The sequence below is a fragment of the Epinephelus moara genome, chromosome 5 (assembly GCF_006386435.1).
Source record: "Epinephelus moara isolate mb chromosome 5, YSFRI_EMoa_1.0, whole genome shotgun sequence".
NCBI lineage: Eukaryota > Metazoa > Chordata > Actinopteri > Perciformes > Serranidae > Epinephelus > Epinephelus moara.
In genome coordinates, this window is record NC_065510.1 from 30,619,224 (window position 1) to 30,646,748 (window position 27,525).

Genomic DNA, 27,525 nt, shown 5'->3' on the forward strand with positions numbered 1-27,525 from the left:
GAAAAGAAAAAAAAAACTTTTTTGTATCGAAGGAATCAACAGCCGCCATCTTGTCGTGGCTCGGAATTAGGATTTCGGTCCAACACTGGTTTTTACGTAGAAATCGAGCATCCTTACCGCGATATGACAGCGTCCTTCCCCCGAAAACGAAACCTTAACGTCGCCTCGGAGACATTTTCTGCGAAAAAACGGGAATTGGATCGGTGGTCGTCGGGCAAAAAGGCTCCGTATATCTGATTTCCCCTTCAGAGTGCGGCGATTCAGCCCCTGTCGCCGTTCGGGAGCAGCATTGTTTACCGTGGGCAAGCGGAGACCAGGTCGTGACTTTCGAGGTGATTTGCAAAAATACAGCATTTTTATGCAATTGTGCATTTTTGTGGAGCTTCGCGCGATTTTTGCATGAAGAAATTTGACGTCACGCAAAATGGGTACTTGGAAGATCTAGAAATTACGACCTTTCTCCCGGAATGCAGCAGTCCACCTGATTTTATTGGATTGTCATTTTGAAGTGTGATTTTTACATGGGGGATATTTTATTTCGGGTTATTTAACGATAATAATGTGGGTGTTGGGTGTTGGATTATCATGGGGTGAATGGCGGTGGCGAAGCGGGGCGCTATTGCATCACTTTTGAAAGACACTGACTCTCACAGCAAGGAGTAACGTTAGCTAACGCTAACAGTTAACTTAGCTGGTAGCAGGCAATTAGCTAGCTATTAGCCGGTTAGCTAACGTTAGCAGGCTGCCAGCTTGCTAATGTGTTAACCGGGAAGGTTCGGGTTGATAAAACAACTTCCCTGTCATAAGGTAAATATAATTATCAACTTAAGCAACAAGACGGACAAGAGAACAACTATGGCTGAAAACCTGCTGGACGTCGGACCTCCCAACTCAAAGCGGCCGAAGCTCAATTCACCTGCCCTGTCAGCGTCTGATGGACCAGGTAAAGGCCTCAACACCTTCTGCACATGTACACACCACTATTATGGACATTTACACTTAACATTACCGTGTGATCCTGTTTCCTGAATGCATTGACTATACCTGTGCAGCACAGTTTGAAGTCACCAGGTCAGCTAGGTGTGCTGAGCTGTTAGTAACGTTAGTAGTTACGGTGGTTTTACTGCAGTGTTGTGGTTTGGTTCTGTGGTGAGCATGTAATTGCAAGGACCTGCCCTCGATTGCCAGTTTATTAGGGACCATTTCCTTGTGCCCATACAGTCCTTAGACAGTAAGAGACCCGCTATTAACTCTACCTCCTTGAGGCATAACACAGTACATTTCAGCAGCATTACAAACTAGAGTTTTCAAATGACATCACAGTTAAAGCAACGCCTTTCTTTAAGTGAAGTAAAAAAAAAAAAAAAAAAAAAAGCTGCACAGCTCAAGATTGTAAAGTTGGAGGTCTTGCAGCGCAGTTTCATTACACTGCACCAGCTTAACTGGCTGTATCAAACTGACAACAGTGTATCTGCTTGATTTGTTCCCTACAAACCAGTAAAACACTCGGTGCAGGAAGTTGCAATATTACTAATATATTTCATCATAGATTCATTGGCATGATGGAGACCCAGGGATGTCTCAGAGTCTGATTTTATTACTTGCTCAAAAGATGGAAAGTCTGTACATATTCCGATTCAGACTTATCAGATGCCGCATCAGTTCATGGCATACTGCTCAAATGAATGGAAGTGCTTTAGAAGAGCCAGGCCAGCATGGAAATTTGATTAGCTGTATTAGACATAGATTTCAGATGAAGAGAGATTTTATTTTATTTATTGCTGCCAGCGTTCAAGTCTGTGAAGTGTGATGATCAGGCGTTAGTCAGTCAATTTAGTTACCAAGTTTAAAAACGTGAATAAGCAGACAAAAACACAGTCATCTCCTTGGCCACAGCACCCCGAAGCAAGCATATGAACCCACAGACTAATGTGGATGTGACCGGGTGCCTAACATTGTACGGTAAATATTTTATTTGATGTAGTTCTTACTGATTGCGTTTTACTTCATGGAAGAAGAAAAGTCTTTCTGTTTTGTATCTTGACTGTGTTAGTTTGTTAGTTTTAGTCTGAAATGCTTCAATGATATGAGTGTAATGAATTACTGCGTCGACCAAAAAATAAGATGAGCCTGATGATAAGATAACTCCCCTTTTTGAACACCTGTTCCCCATAAATACAACTTAAAGGAAAAATAAAGCAATAACAAGCATTAGTGTAATACCGTATTGAATACCTCCTTCATTTATTGTTTCATTTAAAAACAGACTTTAAAAACACTGAAGGAGGTATTTACTGGTGTAGTAAACATGAGAGACTTAGTCACATACTTACACACTCATGAGACTCTTGAAAGCGGGTGGTTTTAAGACAAAACATTTTCACAACATTTTTTTTTTAAACACTTAAAAAGTATCTCCAGGCGTGCCATTTTCTGACATGATGATATGATACTCTGTGACACCATGTTTCTTGGCTGCTTGGCAGTTGACGCTGATTCATTTCAGCGGTAAAGAGGTTGTTAGGAATTTATTTTCTCAGTGGCAGCGGAACATGTAACATTAGCCAGCAGACAACTCCTGTTGGCTGAACTAGGTTTACTAGACACTAGGGCTGTACCCAAATATTCAGATATTGGAATATTCGTTTCTATGGTTAGGTATTCGTTATGAAAATTTGGTATTCGATATTCGTTTTTTATTTACTTTTTTATTATTATTATTATTAGGCTATTATTATTTTTTTACTTTTTTTTTTGGTGCTAAATGTAGTCTTTTGTTGTTGGTAAATGTAGGTTATCAATAAAAATCAAAACTTTTAAATTGCATTGTTAAAAATGTGAAAATATAGTATCGCCTACCAACGGAGCTTGTGCGCACGGCAGGCTTGAGCGCATCCATCTGAGGCTGTGGATCAATGCCAAGTTTTACCACTTTATCACTCTTCCCTCTAACTTGTAGCTGTTTTTTCGTTATCTTTTGAATTTAATATGAATTATGGAACCGTTTTTGTCAACGTTTGTTTCCCCCGTTTTGTACAATAAATTATTGTTTAAAGTTTCAACAAGTTTCTTTTGGAGTGCGTGACACAAGTGTGTTTTGAAAACGGCCGTGGACTGTCACCTGCTCAACGCATCAGTACCTTCGGATGCCATGACAGTAATAGCCAATAATGTCAAAATGTCATTTACAGACCGATTTAACGGACGATCACTGCTGCCCGACCCACAGGTCCATTTGCGGGTTCCGCGGGTTACGGGGTCGACCCGCGCATCACTACTCAGCTCAGTCTATAAGGCTGTACACAACAGTAGACATGATATTCTATTCAGGCCGGCAGAACCAGCAGCNTGCCATGACAGTAATAGCCAATAATGTCAAAATATCATTTACAGACCGATTTAACAGATGATCACTGCTGCCTGACCCGCAGGTCCATTTGCGGGTCCCGCAGGTTACGGGTCGACCTGCGCATCACCACTCAGCTCAGTCTTTAAATGCTGTACACAACAGTAGACATGATATTCTGTTCAGGCCGGCAGAACCAGCAGCGCATCGGCACTACAGTGCACGGCACTGCTGATTAACCATTTTATTGCAGCACAGAGTGTCTGCCAGCAACCAGTTACTTGCAGAGGCTTCCTACAACTTGTTTCAACGGTTCCGATTTAATCAGAAGACAAATTAAACAGGATGACTAGCCTATGTGAAAATCAAAAGAAAGCATAGAATAATGTACTGAAGGAGACTGTTGTGCCATCACTTTTTTTTGTGGTTTGAGAGCAAAGATCCGGTCGCTGCTGTGCAAAACTCAGAGGAGTGCTTCGCAAGGAGTCTTTGAAAGGAGTTTGAAATATCCGTTTGAAACGAATATTCGAATATTCTTTATAAATTCCGAAGGTCCGAATGTTAAATGTTAAAAAATGGCATTCGGGACAGCCCTACTAGACACTACTGTGACTGATTTACAATGGCAGACACGGGTGGAGGATGGATGAGTAGAAACTTGGTAGCCTAGCAAATTAAGGTGTAAATGACTCGTATTACAACAATCTGTCAAACCTGCAACAATCATTGTTTTTAATGTTAAAATGGATTGAAACCACAGAGGTCACAGACACTTAACGGTTAGCCTCTTGTAGATCAATGTTTTGGTTTTACTGCCCGCTGATTTACTGTGTGGATGACTGTGAGCTGTTCTAATCAAACCTCGCAGGCAACTGTTTGCACAAAAAGCTCTGGTAAAACCAAAATGTGTCCAGATAAAACACAGACAAAGTTACCAAGTGGTTGAAGAAAGAAAGACATCTATCCGGTTAAGTTTTTTTTTGGGAGTTGGCAAAAGCTAAGAATAATAAAAGGTCAACATGAATCCAAATAAATGATAATGTTGGTCCGTGTATGCTGGGTGTGTAAGTAGTGAATGTTCTTTTTTTTTTTTTTTTCCCCAATACATTTCAACTGTATAAATTCCATATATGAGTAGTAATGAGATGGCTGCTATTGGTCAACTTGGTTTGAAAAATTTCTGCCCTAGTGGTAGAATTAGGTACCGTTCACATTTGAACTGGTACCAGTGGCTGGAATTTTGGTACCCAATATCCAACAATACCTTTTTTTGGTACTTTATTATCTCTGTAATAACAAAAATGTAATTTCAATTGTAAATATAAGTAAAATTTTCTTAATTTTAACATTATTTATTGAGATCATCATATCATTTTTTTGTACCTGCACGTTTCACGCCACAGATGTGCTCTCAATTTAATCCATGCAGCTGTCTGCACCGGCTCTGTGCAGGCTTGCGTCTCTGCTGCCTCTCATGGCCATAACCACAATCTGAAACGATTACTCACACTTCCAGTCTATTTTTTATTCATTGTTTTCAACAATATGTGCATAAATGCGAGGTTGATGCCCAATAAAGAGGCAATGGAGAAAATACATTTATCTACATTTTGCAACCTAGGCAGAGCAGAGTGTGCTGTCTCTGGACAGAGCCGGACAGAGCAGCAAGAGATGGGAACTTCTTGGGTATTGAGGAGCTGCATTGTTTATCTATGGGCAAACTGAAACCTACACTATGGGTGGGCAATATGGCCCTTAAGTACTGTCACAATATTTTATAACAGTTTTTTTGCGATAATGATAGACAGCTGACAGAGTTTACTCTAAGCAGCAAGTCAGTGAAAGTGTCTGGAAAGTCTAGGGCTATTCATTAAACACTCAAGGCTGTAGTCTTGGATGCCCAGGCCTAACACCGCCACTGATTCCACATAAATGAAGTCGCTCCCCTTTTGGGAACTAACTCCTCCTCCATGGAGCTAGTAAATTGCTTTCAGCCATGCTTGTTGCGGTGCGCACAGGGTTTCAAATGAACTATTTTGTCCACCTGCTACTGTGGCTGGTGAATTTCAAAATCTACCAGCCAGTAGATTACTGTTGTTTTTTTGGCTGGTGAGTGAAGCAAATCTAGCATATTTAACCATCATTGGGCTAGTACCAAGTATTGAAACTTCTCCAGTTAATTACTTGCATTTGATCTTTTGTGCGGGGGGTCTGATCCCGTACCATCCAGACTGCCCTATGGATTAGCAAACTTTATGTTGCTGCTGTCTCCAGAGTCGGAGAACAGTTGGTTTAATGTCTGCCCGGTTAGCACCAGCTGACATCCAACACCAGGCCATTAAATGGTCCCAAAAAACTCATGCTGAAACGGCTCAAACATGTTGATAAATCTGTTAATAAATATTAGGTAATGTTAGCTGTGTAATGCTAAGAGTTAGCCCTGTCACTGTGTGTGTGAGCAGGCGTACTCGCACCAAGTGTCCCTGGCGTGGGGCTCAAACACCTGCAGCAGCTAAAACCCATACAGGCATTTCAGCTGGAATGCCATCAAAATGTTCAAAAGTATGGCTGTACTACATGCCACTCTATTCAAGTACACTATTGGTATTGGTATCACTTAGAGTATACTGGTATTGGTACTGGTATCGTCATTATTTAAACCATACCCAGCTTAAGGCTGGGCGATTTGGACAAAAATTCATGTCTCGGTATTTTCTTTTACTTTCTTTTACCTCCAACAGGTAAAAGAAGTTTACCTGTTGGAGGTGAGCTGTTCAGGTAAAAGAAGTTTACCTGTTGGAGGTGAGCTGTTTGCAGAGGTGCAGTAAGAGCCTGTTGTCGGCAGCTCTTCATCAACATCTCACTGTGGCTGTTTCTGATTTTACTCTTCCTCCTTTGAATCCCTATCTTAAAAATAAAAGTCCCACATCATTTTGTTAGGTTAAAAACTTTTATTGTGAAGCAGCAAAATCAGGAAATGTTGAGTTTTCGAGCAGCAACTTCACACAACTTCTAATACGGTGGATAGTGAACATAAACAGTAAAATAAAGCAGATAACTAAAGTAAAAATAGGACGCAGGAGAGAAACTAAACTCCAGAGCATTCAGTTAGAAGCTACAGAAGTACTGAGAGCTGAACACAGACTTTAAAAAGGGCCTTTCTCTCTGGTCTCCTGCAGACAGAGGTGAGGAGAGTCTCACATCACACAAGGCTTGTTTTGGGGAGAGAGTTTTAGGGGTGTTGGCTGGGGTCGGCGAGACTCCACCGCTACCCGCTTGAGGGTGGGTGGGCCGGCTTTTGGAACTACTCCAGAAAAGGAGAAGATGCGCAGCTCGGCGTGGCACCGGGCGTCTAAACTGATAACAGAAATACTAATCGGCGTAGCGTGACTTGACAGGACGCGGCTATAAATTACAGAGGAAAAGGCCCACAGTATTGTACGCGTGCTACTGCGGTACCTTCATTCATCTCACAGACTGATTTAGTGTAGCTTGTGCAACATATAGACTGAAGTTGCACTATAGACTAATGAACAGACAGATTAAACAGGAGCAGGTCTGTGTCTCTCTGAGTGTCAATGAAGAAGCTGTGAGTGAGTGAGGGGGCGGAGCTGTGCGGAGTGCGTGAGATAGGAGAGATGAACACTGGTATGCGTTATGTGGTGCAGCTTGACCCTATATCGATACCAACGGTATTGTCTAAATCTATATCTTGCTTGAAAGTATATTGATGTATTGTAAAAAAAAAAAAAAGAAAAAAAAAAAAGATATACCGCCCAGCCCCAACCTAGCTCTCTAGCTCTAGGCGTAATTTGGTTGGTTCTCTTAAAAGTTTAGTACCCCAACCCCAAACAAAAGTCTTTATTTGTGATAATGAGGTATTTTTTTAACCATATGTGAGTGAAGTTATAGAAATGTAGATCTGTATTTGTAGCTAGGCACATATGTTTCTCACGGGCCTCATGTCTATCAGATGGCACATGTTCTTCATTGAGTTTGATTCTGTTGGTCTGCAATAAAATTAATAAGTTGGACAGCTTTTCAACAAAAGCAGCTGACACAACAACAATGAATTACAACGCCCATCACACATGGCGGAGGCACCACATGTCTGCAGCGATCAATCATTAAACCCACCCCGCCTACTCTTTCTAGTTTTCGCCAGTTGCAATTGGGACCTAACGGACCCCATGGGACAGGACTGGGCAACGCTGTCATCAGCTGTAAATTACTGTGGATAAAGAGTTGGCTTTCAGTCTTCGATGACTGTCAAGCATGGAGCTTTGTGAGCAGCACCCCTCTTCCCTGACATCTGGCCTTTGGCCTTTGGAGTAGCACCTGGTTTAAGTTGCACATCCTATTTTGGGGTGTACTGTAACTCATGTTTGTGGAGAGTATTTGCATAATTAGATGTGGTAAAGCATTTATGCATGCAGTGTGCATGTACTTTGTTTTGTGTGCGTTGGGGGAGGTTCCTTTTTATTGTAGTGGAAAGGAGCAAACACGTGCCGCCTGTCTCTCTATTCAGGCCATGTGTCACCTTGCAGGGTTCTCTATTCCCCTTTGTTCACAAAAAATCCATTGGTTGCGAGCATAGGTCTGATTAAGATGTCTTGACACTGTAGTGATTCCTCTAAATTGGAACAGTGGTTGTTAAGTGTTGATACCCATCCAGAGATGAGTATGTTCATAGATCACATTTTAATCATAGTCAGTGTCTGCCACCTTCGTCGGTGCGATGTCCCTGCATTGTTGGCCTTTGATGACACTAGTTGGCCTTCTTCCCGCCAATTCAGCATGTTGAATGAGCAGAGCCCGTCGGCATTTTAAATCACTGATTGGCAGTTTAGCTCAGCGCAGGTATAGAGAAACAGTAGTGAGGAATGTAAACCAATAGCTAAAGGTCTTTCGATTTCTGTATCTGAATGATCATTGCAGAGAACTCGCTGTCTGCTGGTGTGGATGAGTTAGACAGGTGCAGAACATAAGCACTTGTTGGCTGTCAGTTTTGTGTGTTCATGTGCAATTTTTGGCGGAGATTCGGCGACGAGATGTGACACAGCTGGGGGCTCTTGTTGCTGCTAGTTTGCTGAAATCAGTTTGGTGTGTCTGGGCCTTTAGGATGTGTTTGCCTCTTGATTGAAGCCACAAGTGTGCTTAAACCTAACAAGTGAATATTTCATACATGCCTTGCACAGGTTTTAGTTCAACTCTGTGTGTCAGTCACGACTGTGTCAGTGACACCCCCCCCCCCCCCCCAAACAGCCAAATGTTCACTTACCACTGAGCAAATGGCACCTTTAAGGCCTAGCAGGCAGACAGTAAGCTCATGACACAGCCGCTAATGGAGCCATTTATGCCTCTGACTGCGGGCAACCAGAAAAACCCTAAGAAAAAAAGGGGGAGAAGCAGAGCGGACAAGGGGAGATGGAGGATAATGTCACACCACCTACGTACCCCCTTCTATGTGAAGCGTTTATGACGTTGTCTTGGTTTTTAGCTGGCTAATTTTTTGTGTCTGTGCATATATTTAGCCTGTATTCCCCATGTTATAATACAATCTGTTTTTCTTAGCGAGTACTGCTGTTTTTGTTGATTCCACTTGCAGCTGTGTGCAGCTGTGTGTGGTAGAGGAAAGTGAGAGTGAGGTTGAAAAACGTGTGTTTGGGTGTTTGTATACAACCTAGAAAATCCTGATTTTTGTTGGTACAAACATGAAAAAAGATGACTTTCCAACTATAGGTTTTCCTCCACATTTTGTTTTTTTTTTAAATTAAAAGACATAAAAAGTTGTAATTCTGATCTGTCCTAAAGCACTTGGCTGGAGAACGCAGCTCTTTCCAGCTGCTTTGGGCGGATTTGAAATGAAGCCTTGCATAGGCTAAGCATTAAATCTCTTGCATCTGCATTTGGCTGAACCCCCTCACATTTTACAGAAGGAGATGGCCTTACTCATTCCAGCAAATGTAATATGTCACTTTGACTTAGTAATTAAGAGGGTATATGAGGCGTATAGCCCTGTGAAGCAGGAGCATGCTTTGAGTATATAATGTTTTATATTCAAAAAGTTAAGGTAGAAATGCATGGGTCAAGTGAGGCAAAAACAAGATGGAGAACTGAATAAATCCAGTACAGGAAGCAGCAGTGATTTAGGAGCTCCACTGGTCACATAACCATGCAAGTAGTGTTATCTCCATGTAAAGTCAAGAGTGGCTATAATTATTATTATTATTTTTTTTAAATAGCAATGTATCAAATGACAGTGTGAAACAATGAGACATTAGGCGGTTTCAGACCAGAGGAGCTTTTCATAGTTCTAAGAACAATGTTTTAAGAAACCCCCTTTGTGATTGTGTCCGCACTGCAAAAACTGGGAATGGCCGTAGTTCTTAAAATGTTGTTTGAGGTATTTTTTTAGCTCCTGTTTCAGAGTAGATACCCTCCCAGCATGAGAGGAAACTTGAGTTATGGAAGTGTTCAGTGATTGGTCAAACACATGAAGCTGTGAAGCACCGGCAGCCACCATTTTTAATAAGCCATTAGGCATGCAAACAAAACACAAACAGACCTTGACAGTCCAGGCTTTACTGAGCATATATGCAATGGGGAAATACAATGCAATTTTGACTCATCAAAAGGAAAGTGACGTTGCTATACCAACCGCCAGCTGGTGAATTTCCCCTTCAGCGTTCCTGTTGGAAGTTAAAATGCAAACAGACAAAAAGCCCTTGAAGGCATGTAGTTCTTGGGGGACCTCCCCAGTTGGCAGCTCCTCTCAAAGACCCAGAATTGTTTGGTACAAAAATGCCTGATGTGAACGGTGTTACTCGTAGTGAGGAGAGAAACTTGTACTGTATCCAAAATATCTCTTTAACAGCCAATTTTTTAACTATTCCCAACTGCACTCTCTACACTCTTCTTTTATATTTTTCTTTACAGTCAGCAGCACAAGTAAAGAAATGAAATATATGTTTATAACACAGCGTAAAATAATCAACTAAGTCATGGGCATTTGTAAGCTTAAAAACTGTAGTCGTTGCAATTGTGTTTTGTTTGATAAGCATTGTTTACCTCTCCTCTCCTCTCCTCTCCTCTCCTCTCTCCTCTCTCCTCTCTGGCGACTTATGGTAGTGTAGCAGGCCTTACAGAATATGATCAGATTTATAGTTGTCATTGAGGTGCTGCTCAGCTCTAAACACTAATGTCTGTGATTAATTTCAGGGCTCGACAGTGCGAGCTTTTCACTTGCATTTGCGACTAAAAATAGATGTGTGCGAACTGTAAAAAATATTTAGGGGCACATGTGCGCATAAAAAAATCAGCCGAAGCAGCCTATATTTTTGTCAATAAAAAAATATGATAATCTAACCGCAAATGTTGGAGGAACTCCAGCCGCCTTCCCTCATCCCCGTGTGACACGGTTATGGGCGGTTTTCCAAGCCACTGTCGGCACAATGCGCTCTTGCGCCGCGGTAGCACATACACAATGAATGGGTTCGTCAGCGGAGGTCTGCGCTTTGCGCGCTCTGTGTGAAAAGGGCTTAAGTCCCACTGTTGGCAGCGTGGAAATAAGTCAAAGTGTGGAGGAGATGGACCGGGTTAAGCGGCGGATCTCCAGGGAAGCCTGCTCCGTTCTCCCCGTAGTTCAAATAATTTCAACTCTGAGCGCAGCGCTCGGGCGGAAAATCAGAGCGGTGCGCGACGCCAAGGGTAGCAGTGCCGCTTTGTCAGGCGTTGTTGCCCTCTCCATAGCGGGCATCCAAGCGGTTTTACAGCTGATCATGTGTAGAGGCCTTTAGGGACCGTTCGCCACGGTACCACTGCTGGGCAGGGTGGAAATAAAGCCCTTTTCACACAGAGCGCGCACCTCCGCCAACGAACCCATTCATTGTGTATGTGCTACCTTGGCGCAAGTGCGCACCGCTCTGCCGCCAAGCTGAGCGGCGCGCGAGAGAGCGCATGTCGCGGCGTCTGCGCGCTGTGACGACACCTTGGCGCCGCGCGTCCAATAGCAGAGAAGAGCCTGAAGTAGACCCGGAAGCGGTCACCATGGAGCTGTAGCTCCTGAACGAGCCTGTACTCCCCCAAATCCTGTCCTCTGCACCCTACCCCTTGGTGGGCACCACGAAAGTTCTGTGTGAAAGAGGCTTAAGTCCTGCAGAGTTTCAGAGGAGCTGGAGAATGTTTTAGGATAGTAATAACATTATATAAGATAATCATATTGCAAAGATAATATATATAAGATAATAACATTAAAGACAAAATTAAATTGCAATACTTTTTCAAAACTTGATGATTTTACCTTTCTGTACATTTTGTATACAAATTCATTAAATAATTTTGCTGTGTCTATTTGCATCACGTTTATTACGGAAAACACATTATTTTATCAATTTACATTGTGCCCCTAAAGTTCTTTGTGCGCTCCTTACTTTTTCAACTTAGGAGCACATGTGCTTCTTGGGAAAAAAAGTCAGCGTCAAGCCCTGAATTTTTCATGTCTGATGTTTTGGACTTGCTGTAAGTTGTGGTTTGCATGCTGCATAGCTCACATTACTGTGGATGTAATGTCTTGCGTGACATACTGAAGCCCAATTTGTGTAAAATACTTAAACGTGAAGTTCTACAACTTAATATGCAAGTAGGTTTGACTATGTCTTCATGAGTCCAAGGACATATGGAAACTTATTTTTTATTGAGTGAAATCCTCCATGATTCTGTAAAAACTAAATCCATACAGCTGTAACTTAAAAGCATCTCATCAGATCTTTTCCCCACACCTCCCTCCAACTTCAGATGTTACTACTCACTCCAAGGACCCCTAAAGTATTGCTGGAAAAGCACCGGAGGATTACCCTCCCAGCTCTAAGTGGCTGTCTTGGACTACCTAGTGTGACACTAGACAGCAAGTGAAAGGCCGGGCAGCCATGCTGCACCTGTCCCTCTAAGGCCAGACACTCGGCCCTAGGGCAGGATGACAGACGTCCCCAGTCTGGAACACTGTTGGGGCTGCTTTGCGGGTATTTATAGCCACCAACTTCCAGACAGAAGCCACAGGGGATATTAAAAAAAAAAAGAAGAGAGCATTGTGGCCATCAGTCAGTTAAGGAAGGGGGATAATTGGGTGAAAGATCATTAGGAGGATGGAGTAATGGCGAACAAATGGAAGAGAGGAAAGTGAAGAAAGAAGGCTGTGAAACGAGAAGAGTAGTGCTCCATTTCTGTTTCCCCCTACCCTTCCTCCCATGGTTGGGGCTCCCCTGACTGCATGTGGCGCTACCTAACCAAAACATTGCTTTGCATTTTTGGTCTCCAGCCAAGGAGCCTGGGGGCAAGGTCGCACAGAGTGTGTGTGTGTATGTGTGTGTGTGTCCCCATTCAGAAATGAATGCAGGGCCAGGCCTGAGCGCATGTGGTTGAATTGAATGCTGGTGTTCTGAGAGCATCCATGTGGCTGCTGGTTAGGGAGGAGGGGCTGAGAGGAGCGAGGGAGGGAAAGACGGATGGTCCCTTCAGCCTTAAACAAGCTTCCTCCACATGGAGCACCTGCTTGCCTGATGCCAGGGACAGACAGCGGGCTAGCGCGGCAGATCTGGAAGGCTGTGTTTACTCAGGGAAGTACGTAGGCCAAGTGCCCTCATTAAAGGCTGGATTCTGACTGAATCTCAATGAAGACATCCAGCAGCAGCAGACGGCAGATAGGAGAGTGACTGCCTCACTCTCTCTGTTCAGTCCTGTCTTTTCCCAGCCTGTAGCATTAAGACCAAGGCCCTGTTCATTACATGTCAACAACTGACTGCTTGATTTGATTTTGATGTGTTTTTTTTCCCCGATAAAGTGACATTCTTTAGCTCTCACTATCTTCAGCTGTGAAGTAAGATGCTGTCACTGTAGCGATGGTGCCACCAGCCACTGACTTGCTAATAATGGCCTCTATACTTTCAAAATAAGAATGTGCTTTTTTACATGACAACTGTCAAAGAATAATAAATCTATTCACTTCAGCTGGGGCAGTTCATCGGCGTAATCGATTACAGGAATATGTCGATTTACAAACTGTGCATTGCAATTAAGTAACACACCGGCCACACTACCTGCATGAGGTTGGGACTTCTGCCTCACTGAACTGATGCAGCTGGCATGCTTGTGGTGTGCATACAGACAGTGTGCTGCTGTGACCTGGCTTCAGAGCTGCCTGCTGCTGTAACTACTGTATTTCCTCAAATGATACTGCACTCATTTATGGCGCCATGCAAGCTACTGTGTTGTCAGCAACATGGAGGCAGTGTGGCCTGGGTGAGCTGCACTCAGTCAAAGCAGGGATTCCTCCGGAGAACAGGAGTGCAACTGCTTTGTTAAAGATGGCAGCAGACAGCACCGTCCTGTTTATTTTTTGTCCTCATTTATGCATGATGTATAAGGATTATCAACAAGCTGAATGTGTTTTTGTTGGTTATAGTCCTGGAAACTTTCGGCACCACTGCTTAAGTTACACAATGCGTCATCTGATGTTGTTGTTTGGCAATTTTATGTTTTCTGTCTACTTTAACAGCCAAGCACAAGTGGAAAAAATGGCATAGCTAATGTAAAAGACTGCTTAAACAAATATTAATGAGACATGTTTCTGATATTTATTTTTGAGTAAATTTTATTGCTATTATAATTCAGTGATAAATAAATATCTTAAGAATAATAAATGAATTCATTGTTAGATTGCTTGACTAACTGAAAAGGTAATTGTTAGATTAATTGATAAAAAAAATAATCGTTTGAAGAAACAAGTTAGTTGAATGAGAATTAAGACGAGCATTTTAACCCGCAAAAATGATGTCAGGCTTGGTATAAGCCTGAGCATTTCGCTCTTCATTTAAACAGGCAAGGGGCTGCATTAGTAGGGACATGTTGCTTCAGGTATCCATGACAGATGATTATCTGATGCTAGAACACAGCACACCACTTTGTAATTTACCAGCAGAAAGGATTTTACAACTTTATATCATGGTGGGATTTTTGTTTTCTTCATGACAATCTCAAGTAATAGCTGAGCTTATTTCACACAGAGCTGAAGTCAGTCTGAATGCAGTTTGTGCTTATTTAATGGAAGAAAACACAAGTCGTTCAAGTTTTCCCAATAAAAACCATGTGGTGGCTGAGGTGAAATTACTGTAATTGTTTTAAAATGCTGATATTATTTCTTACCCGAGTGTCCTGCACATACAAAATATCCCTGCAGCACAACTCCTTACTATTTGAAAGAATATCGTGTTGGTTTACTATTACTTATAGATCATTTTTGCAAGGTATATTGCACAACAGCGGATTGTAAAACAGGAACCAACCACTGGTGGCCTAGACGGGTGAAGAGCTGCAGATGACAGGTGGTTTTTTTTACAGTGTGAGTGTTCACATATCTCTGACATGTCATGAAGGTGAAGATTGGCAAACCTACTGCAAAATGCTTTATCATATTTAGGGATGCACCGAAATGAAAATTTGTGGCCGAAGCCGAATAATATTAAATGCTTGGCCAAGTACCGAATACCGAATATCATTGTTTAGTTTTTCATTAGTTTTTGCAGATGAACCCCCTCCAGATTAGTGTTGTGACGGTACCAAAATTGGGACCCACTGTGCGATACCAATGAAAATATCATGGTTCTGAGTAGTATCACGATACCGCAGCAAAAATGAGGCAGATGTGCCTTTTGTCATTTATAAAAAGATAAATCACTTTTCTATAATACATCAATGATATTTCAATGGAATAAATTACTTATTGACTTATTCATACTTCAAAAACAGCATCAATAAGTGATTAACATAGGGGGGATCAAAATAAAATAAATAAATAAAATAAGAATCAACCAGCCACCCTCCTCCCCTGACAGTCCCTTCATAAGTAATGAACAGTCCCTAAAGTGCGGTGAGGTTTGTGGGCCGTTACTGACACAAAGAAATGTGAAAGGCTCGTTTCTCCTCTGACACGTCACATACCTGTGTTCGGCTGGCTCGGCTCTGGGCAGTCATGACACCAAGAAGAGGATATTATTGGAGCTGACTTCTCCGTCGCCGGGTAAGCCGATGGCCGCCGTATTTGACAGGAATACATTAACGTTACTGTCTGTGTCTGTGACCCCCCGTTCAACCCACAATCGGTGGGATTCGCCTTTCGTTTCTGCTGCTGGTTGAAATCTGTAGGCTGCTCGCACAGCGTGCTGAATGATTTAAGCCTATTTTGCTCGCTCAAAACTATTTTTAGTCGCAAATGCGATTGCCGTGACGGGTGGATCGCCACACTGCCGACATTTTATTCCGCCCGTCACGGCACGCCCTTTGATTGCGTTATCAAAACACGCCGCTATTATTCTGCCTTGCTTTTAACTTATTCCACCGAATACCGAATGTGTGTTTTTTTGCAATATTCGGCCGAATATATTCGGTTACCGAATATTCGGTGCATCCCTAATCATATTAAAAACCACCTGTGCTCCGCCTACCCTTACACACTGCATACACAGAATACAACACTCAAATGGTAATATGGAACCAAGGGTTGAGGCTGTGCAGAGGACATTAAACCAGTATACCCTCGCACGTCAAAAACAAGCAGTGACTTCCCCCAACTGGACGAGACACACATGAATATAACAGATTAATCAGAAAGGTGGTTTTCATGGTCAAGGCCAGTCCCGACGCTCACAAACCTCCCATCTTTTCTCGCTCTCTTAGTCACTCCATCCCAAACAAATCATGGCTCCCAAGGCTCTCGGCATTATGCTCACACCTCTGGATGGTGTGACATAAATATTCCTCCTCCACCCAGCAGGAACCCTTTAGTGCTGCTGGATTCTCTCTCTTGTCACACTATGTTTGTCAGCCAGTAGCGATGCTCTTATTATCACGCTGCATCTTGTTTCTGTGTCTTGTGCTGCAGGGACAAGGCCACAGTGCAGCACCAGTTAGCATGTTGGCTCATTAATATCCCATAATTGGGAATGTTTGTGAACATTTGGACGGAAGAGGAGGGTCAGCTGAGTAGTGATGCTGGGTTTATGCTAGCTTTAGTGTCCCTGGCATGAGAGCGCATGTGCCAGATATGATGTCATTGTGTACATTGTGCCAAGTGTGATGGCTCTGCAAGTTGCTGCAGTGCACCTCCAGATTCTTTTAAATAGGTACCTACTGCTCCCATTGGGCTTTTTTGACAAGACTACAAATACTGCTAAAAGTAAAATAATGCCAGGGTTCAATACTAAGTTTTTTTTTCACTTGCCCGGTCGGGCAAGTTGATCAGAGATCTACTTGCCCGAAGTCAGTTTTTACTTGCCCTATAAAAATTGTTTAATTTAAGCGGCTATCAAATAACAAAGACTGCAGTTATTTTTATGTTACGTAATCTTTATTCACACTGTATTTATTAATTAAAACAACATATGTCATGTATTGTAGCTTAATTCCTACACAAAAATGACAGTGTCAGGGCTTAAAGTGAAAAATTTGTCAATCGTTCTCCGTCTATAATTTTGCGCCCTACTTGAGCCATGCCCACCTCTATTTATTTTTCACCCCTCTCTCCAGTTCTGCTGTATTAACACCGGGTTTAATATATTTTGCTTCCATCTCTCTGCCCTGCTCTACTCTACTTCAACGCTACTTAGCTCTCTCTCTACTCTACCAGTAGACTACCACATCCACCTGTTGCACAAAACGCACACAGCAGTGTTTCCCCTAGGATGGAGTTGTAGCAGCGGAGGTGAAGCACACGCATGAAAAATAATTTTCACATGCGTGAAACTTTTTTGTATGCTTGCAAAGCACAGCCTGCTGGGATGTTTCTATGTATCTACTGGCACCAGAAGGGCTCTTTAGGACTAAGTACATACAGTACATGTGTGCACAGTAATGAGCAGGTGAAATGTCTGTCTAGCTTACATATGAGGTGTCTCAAGATTTAGGAACATACAATTTTATTGAATGTAATAAAAGTAAAAAGTCACATGACATGCTGCTGTTTTGTGCTATGACCTATTTAAGTGCTGGAAGTTGTTATTTACGTGACAACGCCTGAACGCAACACAAGCTCAGCACGAGTGCCGTGCTGCTCTGCTGTGCGAGCAGCTGTTTGTCTGTGCGTAACAGCAGTCTGTTGATGGTTATTTACAGTGTCCATAACAATAACTTTGTCAGCTGACAAACTGCACCGGGTTCGGGGTCAGGTTTGGTCAGGAAAATGCGGCCCGAGCTGCTCTAGCGTGCTCACCTGTGTGTGTGGCGGAACTCCGCCGTGCGCGATACAGAGAGCAGAGGAGAATTGTTAACGCGTGACCATGTAGAGACAGAAACGACACGATGACATAACACCATAAATAGTATATTGTTATGTTATTATATGAAGCGTCCGTTGCGCAAAATAATATCAATGGGTGCTGTGGGCAGGACATTGTTACACAGCGTGTGCCTGTGACTTCAGGCAGAGAGACCGCTGATGCAGCCGAAGGAGCACGTTTTAAAATACATTTATTTTATCAATTAGTTATTAACTTTTACTATTTTTAGCAACTTGCCCGATCGGGCAAGTGAGTTGTTAGTTTACATGCCCGACCTTGAGTCGGGCAATCGTTATTGTTGAGCCCTGAATGCATTAATTATTTACTAGATTAGTATCAAATTGTTAAAGGATATTCAACTGTTTCATTATAATACATTTATTATTCCAAATATTTGACTGCTTTCTTTACATTGATTGCATAAAGGTGTTAAAGTATGAATATTTGATATAAGTTTTGACTTCACAGTGCATTACACCTCCTTGTTATTTAGGAGTTGCTGGTATGGTCTGGCATTTATATGGTAACACTCGTTGACCTGTTGCTTCTTCATAGAATGTTTTGTTTGTACTTCCCCTGGTGTTTTGGCGAATTCTGCAATGAACAACACTTGGCCATGGTGTGTTGCACGAGTATAAACCCGGCTTTAACGGGTTATTTGTTTTATTTGACAGATAGGGTCATATGTGCTGAATTGTAAGTTGAATGATGATAGTTGGAAAAAGAGGAGATACTTAGAAGTGCTAATTCTTGCATGGGATTATTTGATGGACCATAAAGGCAGTGTCGACTAGGAGAGTAAATTTTCCTTACACATATTTTCAAAATGATTTTATGCAATTTTTTTAAAGCAATCAAATGTGGCACACTTGAAACTGAAGAACATCTCTAAAATCTGATCAATAAATCCACGTTTTCTTTCCTCTTCCTTCTCTCGTAGATCTGGGGTCACTATCCTGGGATGATTTGGAGAATGACCTTCCAGATGAGTTGATCCCTAATGGAGATCTGAGCTTGATGGGTGGGATGCCTTCCAACGGTGGAGCAGCACCTGGAGCTGGTGGGCCAGGTGGCGCCTCTGTTGTACCGGATGCAGCCGCCAAGCACAAGCAGCTCTCAGAGCTCCTTCGAGCAGGTAGCACCTCCAGTATCACGGGCGCAGGGCTGAACTCGGCTAGCCCCCAGCCAGGCAATATGGGGCCTCAGCTGGGCACACCACTGAGGAAGAGCCCCCTTGGCCAGGGTTCCCCCAACAACCACCCGTCCCCCCAGGCCCAAAAAGCAGGAACCCCAACGGGAGTAGCAGGACAGAACAACAACAATAACACTGCAACAATGGGCTTGAACACAACAGGCTTCAACCAAGCCATGATTAACAATAGCCAGGGCCACGCTGGACTCCTGGGCCAGGGAGGGCAATCCCAACCTGGCCAGGTAATGAATGGCGGTCTCGTACCTGAAGCTGGCAGAGGGCGGGGAGCAGGGGTGGCAGGCCTGCAGTACCAGGGACAGACAATGCAGGGAGCTGCTCCAGGAGGAGCAGGGAGTGCGTTGGCAGAAACACTCACCCAAGGAGGCCAGCAGATGGGGGCTCATGCCACCCTCGGTGCAGCCCAGCAGGCAGGCAACATGAACAAGGTGAGTCACACACCTATTTTCCACCACACACCCATTTTCCATCACTATTTGTTAATTATAGTCTTTGTGAATGTGTATTTTGAGGCTAGAATGTATCGAGGCATACATGGAACATGTTGCTGGCTGATTCATTATTCACACAAAATTATTACTGTGTGTCATTTGTGCATTGTGTGGATGGTGGGTGGTAGCTGAAAACCATTTTAATTTGGGACACAAATAAATGTGATGCGTTTGGAATGGTGTAGACCTCTGACAACTTTAAAAGTTGAATGGTGCTGATTCCAGTGTTTCCCCTACCATTATATTAAGGGGATGCCCCGCCCCCCAAACGGCACCCCTCGCCCCCCCTTTGAAGGTCAAGTTAATTTTATTTAATTTTATTTTCTATATAGCGCCAGATCACAACAGAACTCATTTAAGGTTACCTTTCCTATAGAACAGGTCTATACCTTGTCCTGTTATTAAACAAACTAAATAGCCTTACGTTATTTATCTTATTTACACGACGGCATGTCATTTCTATCTCTACATGGTCACGCGTTTACAGTTCTCCTCTGCTCTCTGTATTGTGCATGGCGTAGTTCCGCCCTGTGTGCACACACACAGGTGAGCCCACTAGAGCACAGCTCGGGCCGCATTTTCCTGACCGAACCCGACCTGAGTCCAAGACAATTATAACTGAGCCCAGCCCAAACCCGACAGACTTTCTGATTTTTAAGTCCAAACCTGACTGGAAGCTGACGCAGTTTGTTACCTGACATTGTTATGGACAGTGTGTAAATGACTATCAAAAGACTGCTGTTACGCACAGTCAAACACGCCGCTTGCACAGCAGCGCAGTGCAGCACGACACTGTACACATACAATTGGAGCGGAGCCTATGTTGCATTCTGGTGTTGTCACGTAAATAACAAATTCCAGCACTTGAATAGGCCATAGCATAGCACAGCAGCATGTGAAGTGGGCCGAACCCGACAGTAGCTACCCTCTGATAAAACATTGCTCTGCAGCACCACTAGTTGTCAGAAACTCCACAGGATACCTTATAACTGTTTTGTTTTACCTGTTTTTTTCACCTCTTTTCTTACAAATTTGCTATCGCCAAAGGATGTGTACTGTGGTCGTTAGTCACTGCCAACTCCACAAAATAATTCGTCTGACACAGACAGCTATATGCTTCCTCTGATAATTCATTGCGTCACCACTGTTGAATGTGGGGGCTTGTTATTCTGCCTCTGGCAGCAGCTCTAGGTACATGGCAAACTGGCAAATCCAGCCTCATGCTGAATTTTTATAACCAATCAAGCAACTTCAGTCCTCATATTACAGTGGGGCCATAGTCTGCATGCAGTGGTTAATTTTTAAAAATCCATTTGTGAATATTTGATGTCAGCTTTTTTATAGCTCTTAATTGGCTGGTTGATGATGGTGGAGATGCTTTATGACTGTCCATGACACCACTCACACTTTGTCTTAAATGACTGGCCCACACTCCAAATTGCTTCTTGCATATGCATCTGTATCTGTACACTCTGCTGGCTGCTTTGGTGGTTCATCTGCACAGTCTTCTCTCCCTCTTCACTCATTTTCACTGCTCTGATTGTTCAGAAATGAAATGTACACTCCACACTTGGCAGCTCTACTCTCGCGTTTGGCAAGGAGCTAATATTGACAGTGCTGTCAACTGCTCAGTCATTGTTATGATCTGTCTTGGGACTATAAATTATGTGCGCTCGTGTGAGTTCACAGTGTCATTGGCTGCTTATACATGAGCTTGCCACCAATGTGGTTTCACAGGAAATCGGTAGGAAGCCGTCTATTTTATTGGCTGGGTGTACAGCCAAGACACTGGAGCCGTACGTAACCACAACACATACACAGATCCTACTGAGGAGAAACTTGGACAGATAGTGAATGTGTGTGTTGAGATTCATTCTCAAATAGAGTATGTACACATGCTTTAACCACAAGAAAGATTAAAGCTGATGCAGAGGCATGACTGTCAGCATATGCAGGAAAAGGCATATGCGTGTGTGTCGAAAGCTTAGTCGGTCTCCTGTGATTATCATGTCACCAACAACTCTAAAGATGAAAACCACTAGACCCAATCTGTGTGTGTGGCTTCATCTATTGTGCTTTAATCGTAGGTTGTAAATCTCTTTCTGGGTATTTGTGTTGGTTAGAGGCCGCTGTCACTCCTTCCCGCCCTATGCTCCTTTTGTATTGTATGTGCATAAACACTCCTTTTGCTTTCTCTGGCCTATAGGATGGCTTGCCCTGTCAGTCACGTAGGGAAAGACGGCTATTGTAAACCACTTAATCAGTTAGAATGACAGGGGGCGAGTGCAATGAGGAAGAAGGAGGGAGGGAAGCTCCGCTGAATAGTCTGGCCTGGCAGCAGAGCATTGAGATGATAGTTGGCAACTGTCCTGCCTGCTGATGTGTGGAGTGTGTCAGAGAGCGGGGGACTGAATGAGAGGAGCGAAGCAGAGGGGGCGTGCGTTTGTGTGTGTGCAACTGTGTGTGTCCGCCTGCTCAGCTGTGTTGAAAGGTTGCCAGTGTCTGGTCGACTCAGCTGGGTCTTTTTTATCTGGTCTGTTGGAGCGGTGTCAACAGCCTGAGGGGATACAGCCTGGCCTGGCATGGCAGAGTCTGGTCTGGTCTCCCAGCAGCTCTGCGGATGGGAGAGCGGCAGCGAGTTGATCAGTGTGTTAAGCATGGCACTAACGAGGATTTTATTCCCCCAGGTGCCTCACATCTTAATGTATGCTGTCACAGATCTTGTTGAGGGTCATCTTTGTGGGTAAACTCAAACTGATAAGTAAATGCTGTGATGATAAATTTTCTGGAAATTCAACTGAGAAATCGTACATGTAGATAAAATAATACATGTCTCTCAAATCAAAGTATCTGTCTCGTTGAGCTAAAATTCACCAATGTCTAAATGCAACCATAAATACTGACGTACCTCAGTATTAGTATATAAAAATTGATGGTTAACGGATTTCTGTGATCTCACATAGGACTCAACAATGTGGTCATGATATGGTTAAAATTAATTTTGCCCTATCACAGTTTATCACGATATAAATGTGTGCAAAGTCATGAGTTAAACTCTTACATAAAGTTGTTCGGATATGATACTAGTATCAGAAATGCCTGTGATACTGCCTGAAATGCTAGGTCTGGTATCAGCAAGTATGTGAGTCTATGCACTGATCAAATACTACGTAATTTATTAATAAACTTTGAAGTGGTTTCCAACCTTAGTAACACAGCAGCGTTAGTGGAAATCAGTCCTTGGCTGCTTTAAAACAGTAGTATACACACCAAGTTGAACTATGCAGCCACTGGCAACTACTGCTGTACATTGATGAAGAAGATTTCCGGTAAATCTTGTAACATAAGCTGTCAGCAAAATGCCAGCAATTGTGTAGTATTTTTTATCAAGTTTGTCTAGTGTTAAGGCAACGTATACAACCAATCAGCCATCAGTCGATGTTTTGAGCTCTTTGTCATGTTCCTCTGGCCATTCCTGAGAAGTTTTTGTAGGCCGGCATGGCATGGTCCTGTTGGGGGGAGGCACTGCATTTGGAGAGTGTTGTTGCCATGAAGGGGGGTACTTGATCTGCAACAGTGTTTGGGTGGGTTGAGTGTGTCAAGTGGCATCCACATGAATGCCAGGACCAAAAGTTTCCCAGCAGAACATTGCTTTGTAACAAAATGATCAATGTTATTCACTTCACTTGTCAGTGGTTTTAAAGTTTTGGCTGATCGGTGTACAGCATGCAAGGCTTAAGTTTTGAGTAGTGAGCTTGGACCATACCATTCAATATGGATAGCAATCATTTCACCTCCATACAGGGTTAGTAGTTTACATTTACTGCTGTTAATTGTTTTTCGGATCAGTAATTAGTATTGGTCGATACCCATGTTCAGGTGTTGGTATCAGGAAGGAAAAATAGTTTCAGACCAACTCTCCTCTCACAGTACATGCCGCTTTCCCGAGTGTATGAAGTTAGTTTGTGAACCCTGATTAACTGAGAAACTTGCTATATTAATTGCTACAGTCCAGGAAGATCTTGAATTTAGGACTGCTAAGTAGGGTTGTCCCATGAAAGTCTGAGATTCGGATCATCGGTCGGAGACCCCTCAGCAGGGTTCGACATAAGCAATGGCCCGGGGCCAATCAAAAAGTATGTCGGGCAAGTTAACTGACAGGTCACAGGCCCGCTCGGGCCAGTGATGCTGTAAGGCTTTTTTTTTGTCAGGGGAACAACTCCAGCGGATTTTTATCCCACTTTTCTCGAGCCTTCAGTGGATTATTGGGCTTTTTGGCCAAAGGTGCCCTCACCTTTGTGCACTGAAACGCCAGAGGAGGGGGAAACGTGCCGGTGCGCTTGTGCGTCTCCGCCAACGCGGACACCGCGTACTGCTGCCAGGTAGCCTATATTTCTCTCCAACGTGCGTTCGCTGGCCAATAAACTGGATCAACTTCAGCTACTGATGGTGAAAAACGGAGACTTTCTACATCTGCAGTTTTGTGCTTCACGGAGTCGTGGCTGTGTGGATCGATACCGGACTCTGCACTGCAGCTGGCAGGCTTCCAACTCTTGAGCGGATTGTAACATGGAACTCTCCGGCAAAACTAAAGGTGGAGGTATCTGTTTTTATACTAACAGTGGCTGGTGTAATGACGTGACAGTGATCCAGCAGCACTGCTCTCCTGATCGGGAATCTTTTTTCATCAACTGCAAACCTTTTTACTACCCCCGTGAGTTTGTTTCATTCATTCTGGTCGGTGTTTACATCCCACCGCAGGCCAATATGCAGGAGGTAGGCTACAGCGCACGCTCGCCGACCAGATAGGCTACTGTGTGTGGAGCGGACTTACCCAGACTCCTTAATTATTGTCCTTGGCGACTTTAACAAAGGTAACCTCACCCATGAACTCCCCAAATACAGTTTATAAAATGTCCAACCAGAGAGAAGAATATCCTGGATCACTGTTACACAACTGTTAACAACGGCTATCACGCCGTCCCTTGCACTGCACTGGGCCACTCTGACCACCCACCATCCACCTGATTCCCTCATACAGGCAGAAGTTAAAGCTCTGTAAACCTGTTGTGAGGTTATCTAAGAAGTGGATGAGTACACAGAGGCTGTGACACTATATCAGCTTCTGTGAGGACTGCTGTATATACCATCACGCACTACGGTGAGGTATAATGGAGTTAAATGAAATGAAGTTAAATTAAATGAAGTTTTATAGACATTTTTTTCTCTCTCTCTCTCTCTCTCTTTTTTTTTTTTTTACTTGGGCCAGTAAGAATATATAAGGGGCCAGTAAAACTCTGAACTACTGGCCCGGAGGGCCAGTGGGGAAAAAATGTTATGTTGAACACTGCTCAGTCAAACAGTTGTTTTTTTTGGCCAGTCAGAGCGTAGTGTACTGGCTACGATTTTGCTTTCCGCAATCTTGCTGCTCTTTGGTAAAAGCACCTGCTGACATGGAGACAGCTGCCTGGAGGAGAGGCTTTGCCTGGTCAGACTCTGAGATAACATTATCCTCTGCTTTGTGCTTAGAAGTGGTTAATTTATTGCTCACAACAACATAATACCATACAATCACTGGCTTTTGTTTGATATCCAAAATTGTGGCACATTTCTGTTCATTCTGTTTGTGTAGTTTGCTTGTTTACTACATTACGTCAATGTCACTGTGACACTGAATGTCTCACTGAGCCATTCTGTTCTGTTCAAATTTTTAAACACTGAAAAGTCGAATATGTAAGGGTTAATGCCCGACGAGGTGTCCATTATCAGAAATTAATGGATGACGCGGAGGCGTGAACCGTCCGACGCGAAGTCCATTCATTCCCAATAATGGACACCTCGAAGGGCATTAACCTGCTTATACCATGGTCACTTAACAAAGAAGTGAATATTAAATCAATTATTTATGCTTTAATGTGTTTTACAGTTAAAATCATGAGTTTTTCACAAGCCACAGCTGAGCAGACTATTTAATCTCTGTAGTTGACAGGCGTTGCCATGGAAACCCGCTGTGGCCGCAGCGTAGAGAGCATAGCGACTCTGAGCAGTGAAGCGAAGTGAGATGATGGCTAAATGTTACGTGATATTATTCAGAAGATGATTATTTCAGAAAGCCAGTGCACTTCTTATCGCTTGTGTGTTACAGACTCTGGTGGTCAGAGGATGACGTGCAAAAAAACAACAACTTGAGATATTACTTTCATGGTTCATTGGCTTTCATTTATAGGCCCAAGAAAATTTGTTTCAAATAATCAACATCCAAATAGTAGTCAAAATCGTTTTTAATTGCAACAAATAATTCATAAGCATGTAGTAGTCGAGATTAAATCATATAAACACATTAACAAATTAACGATTGTTTCCTATTTAAAATTAAATGCTACATTACTATTAATAGTGAAATTTGAAAGTGATATGGGTATGTCCATCATAGTGGCATTTGAAGGACGGCGATTGACAGATTGAGCACTGCTTGTTGGGACATTTGGAGACGACAAGATGTTGCTCCAGTCTCGTCTCTTCTGCGCTGACGGAGCCCAATAAGCCTGCAGGCTGCTCTCACACCGATGTCCCGTGACGGTCATGATCTGACGAGTTTCCAGGCCGGCGTCAGAGAGCCGACCTACAGCTGTGCTCCGGAGGCTGTCATCCAAATTATCAAATTCACGAAATAAATTAAATGAAACGATAAAATCACTCATGATGCCCGTTGTAATCCGTTGCCTCTGCTCTGAGTCTCCGTTGCTATGGTTACAAACTAGCAGTTGAGCCAGCGCAATAATTTAGAACCTGTCATCAGGCAATTTGACCGGAACGTCTTATTAGCTGTCCTATAACACCTTTTAACGGACACCCTGCAGCCAGTCAGAATTGAGTATTCACCCAGACCATGGTATAATAGTATTGAACAGCCAAATCTGATTCGACTGACATAATTCTGGTTGGGTAAAGCCCTACTGCCAAGTTTTGGTGATTCTCTGTCAAAGTGGAAAGGACAAAACACTTTGCCAAATAGGAGCCACATTTATCTGGTGGATCTGTAACATACCTACTGCAATGTTCACATGTTTTTAACTATGTTGTTTCTCGTGGATCCTCTCCTTGTAAAATCTACTACCAACTAGCTTGAGAAGAGAAGGGAGTTGGCAGCGGAGGAGTTGGAGAAAAGGTTGGGAATGTTTTTGTAGTCAAGTACTGTAGAAGTCCCTCCTGCCAAAAGCTGGTGACATGCTGAGCTGTCATGGTGCCAGAGTATGGACTGGTTTAGACCAAACCAAGCCCAGTCATCCTGGCACAGTTATGATCGGGCCTGCATTGGCAGAGGGGGTCTTGTAGCGACAAATTGGCTTTGAAATTAAGGCGGAACCTTTGTTGGCATGCTGTTGCTGTTTTGACAAATGTAGGTGAATAAAAACCCCCAACTAAAACATAATCCGTCATAACATCCAAGCTTCTGAAAATATAGTAAACTGTGCCTGTCTGCTGTTGAGGAACAGTGCTGAGTGTGACTCAGTTTAGCATATCATACCACATCTCTTTCAGATAGATGTTAGCTGCTAGTCAGGAAGTAGTCAGATGTAAAGACTAAATGACAAACAACTGATGGGACAGTGAGATCACATTAAAATTTTAATTATTTTATTTATGAACTCTGCGACTAAGCTCTTAATCAGGCCCTACAGGATTCTGGGCTATAAAGGAGATTGTTTTGTTATTCTGTGAAACCAATGCTGCTAAATTATTTGACTAACTTTTATTATCGTATGTCTGTCTTTCCAGATGGGCCTGGGCAGCAATGGGGGTCCTTTTGGGGCCCAGCCCTACGGTCAGAGTGCCACAGGGCCAGGCCAGCAGCTAAACCCTCAGCAGCAGCTCCAGAACAAGGCTGCCCTCGCCAACAGCCTGCCACCCTTCCCCAGTGAGCTCAAAGGGGCCGCTGTCACTAGCGTGCCAAACATGGTTAGTGCTTGTTTCACATATTGAGACATTACCATACAGATAACACAGATGTTATTAGACACATGTAAAGGCACATGTATGGAGGTCAGATTTCAAAGTTACCAGTTTATTGATAAAATAAAGTCATTGCTCTGCTATTAAAAGTGCCCAGAATGTTGGGGCTAAAATGATAATCATAGATATTAAAACGAT

General features: G+C 43.1%; 1 protein-coding gene across 1 annotated transcript in view; it reads left to right on the forward strand.

Annotated features, from left to right (window-relative positions):
* Nucleotides 1–10: 10 nt before the first annotated feature.
* The window catches only part of crebbpa (CREB binding protein a), a 57,826-nt gene continuing 30,311 nt past the window's right edge, over nucleotides 11–27,525 (forward strand). The window contains exons 1-3 of the mRNA XM_050045330.1: nucleotides 11–943; nucleotides 18,614–19,311; nucleotides 27,154–27,333. Coding sequence (XP_049901287.1) covers nucleotides 856–943; nucleotides 18,614–19,311; nucleotides 27,154–27,333 — 966 coding nt within the window. The 5' untranslated portion in view covers nucleotides 11–855. The remainder of the gene's footprint in view (nucleotides 944–18,613; nucleotides 19,312–27,153; nucleotides 27,334–27,525) is intronic.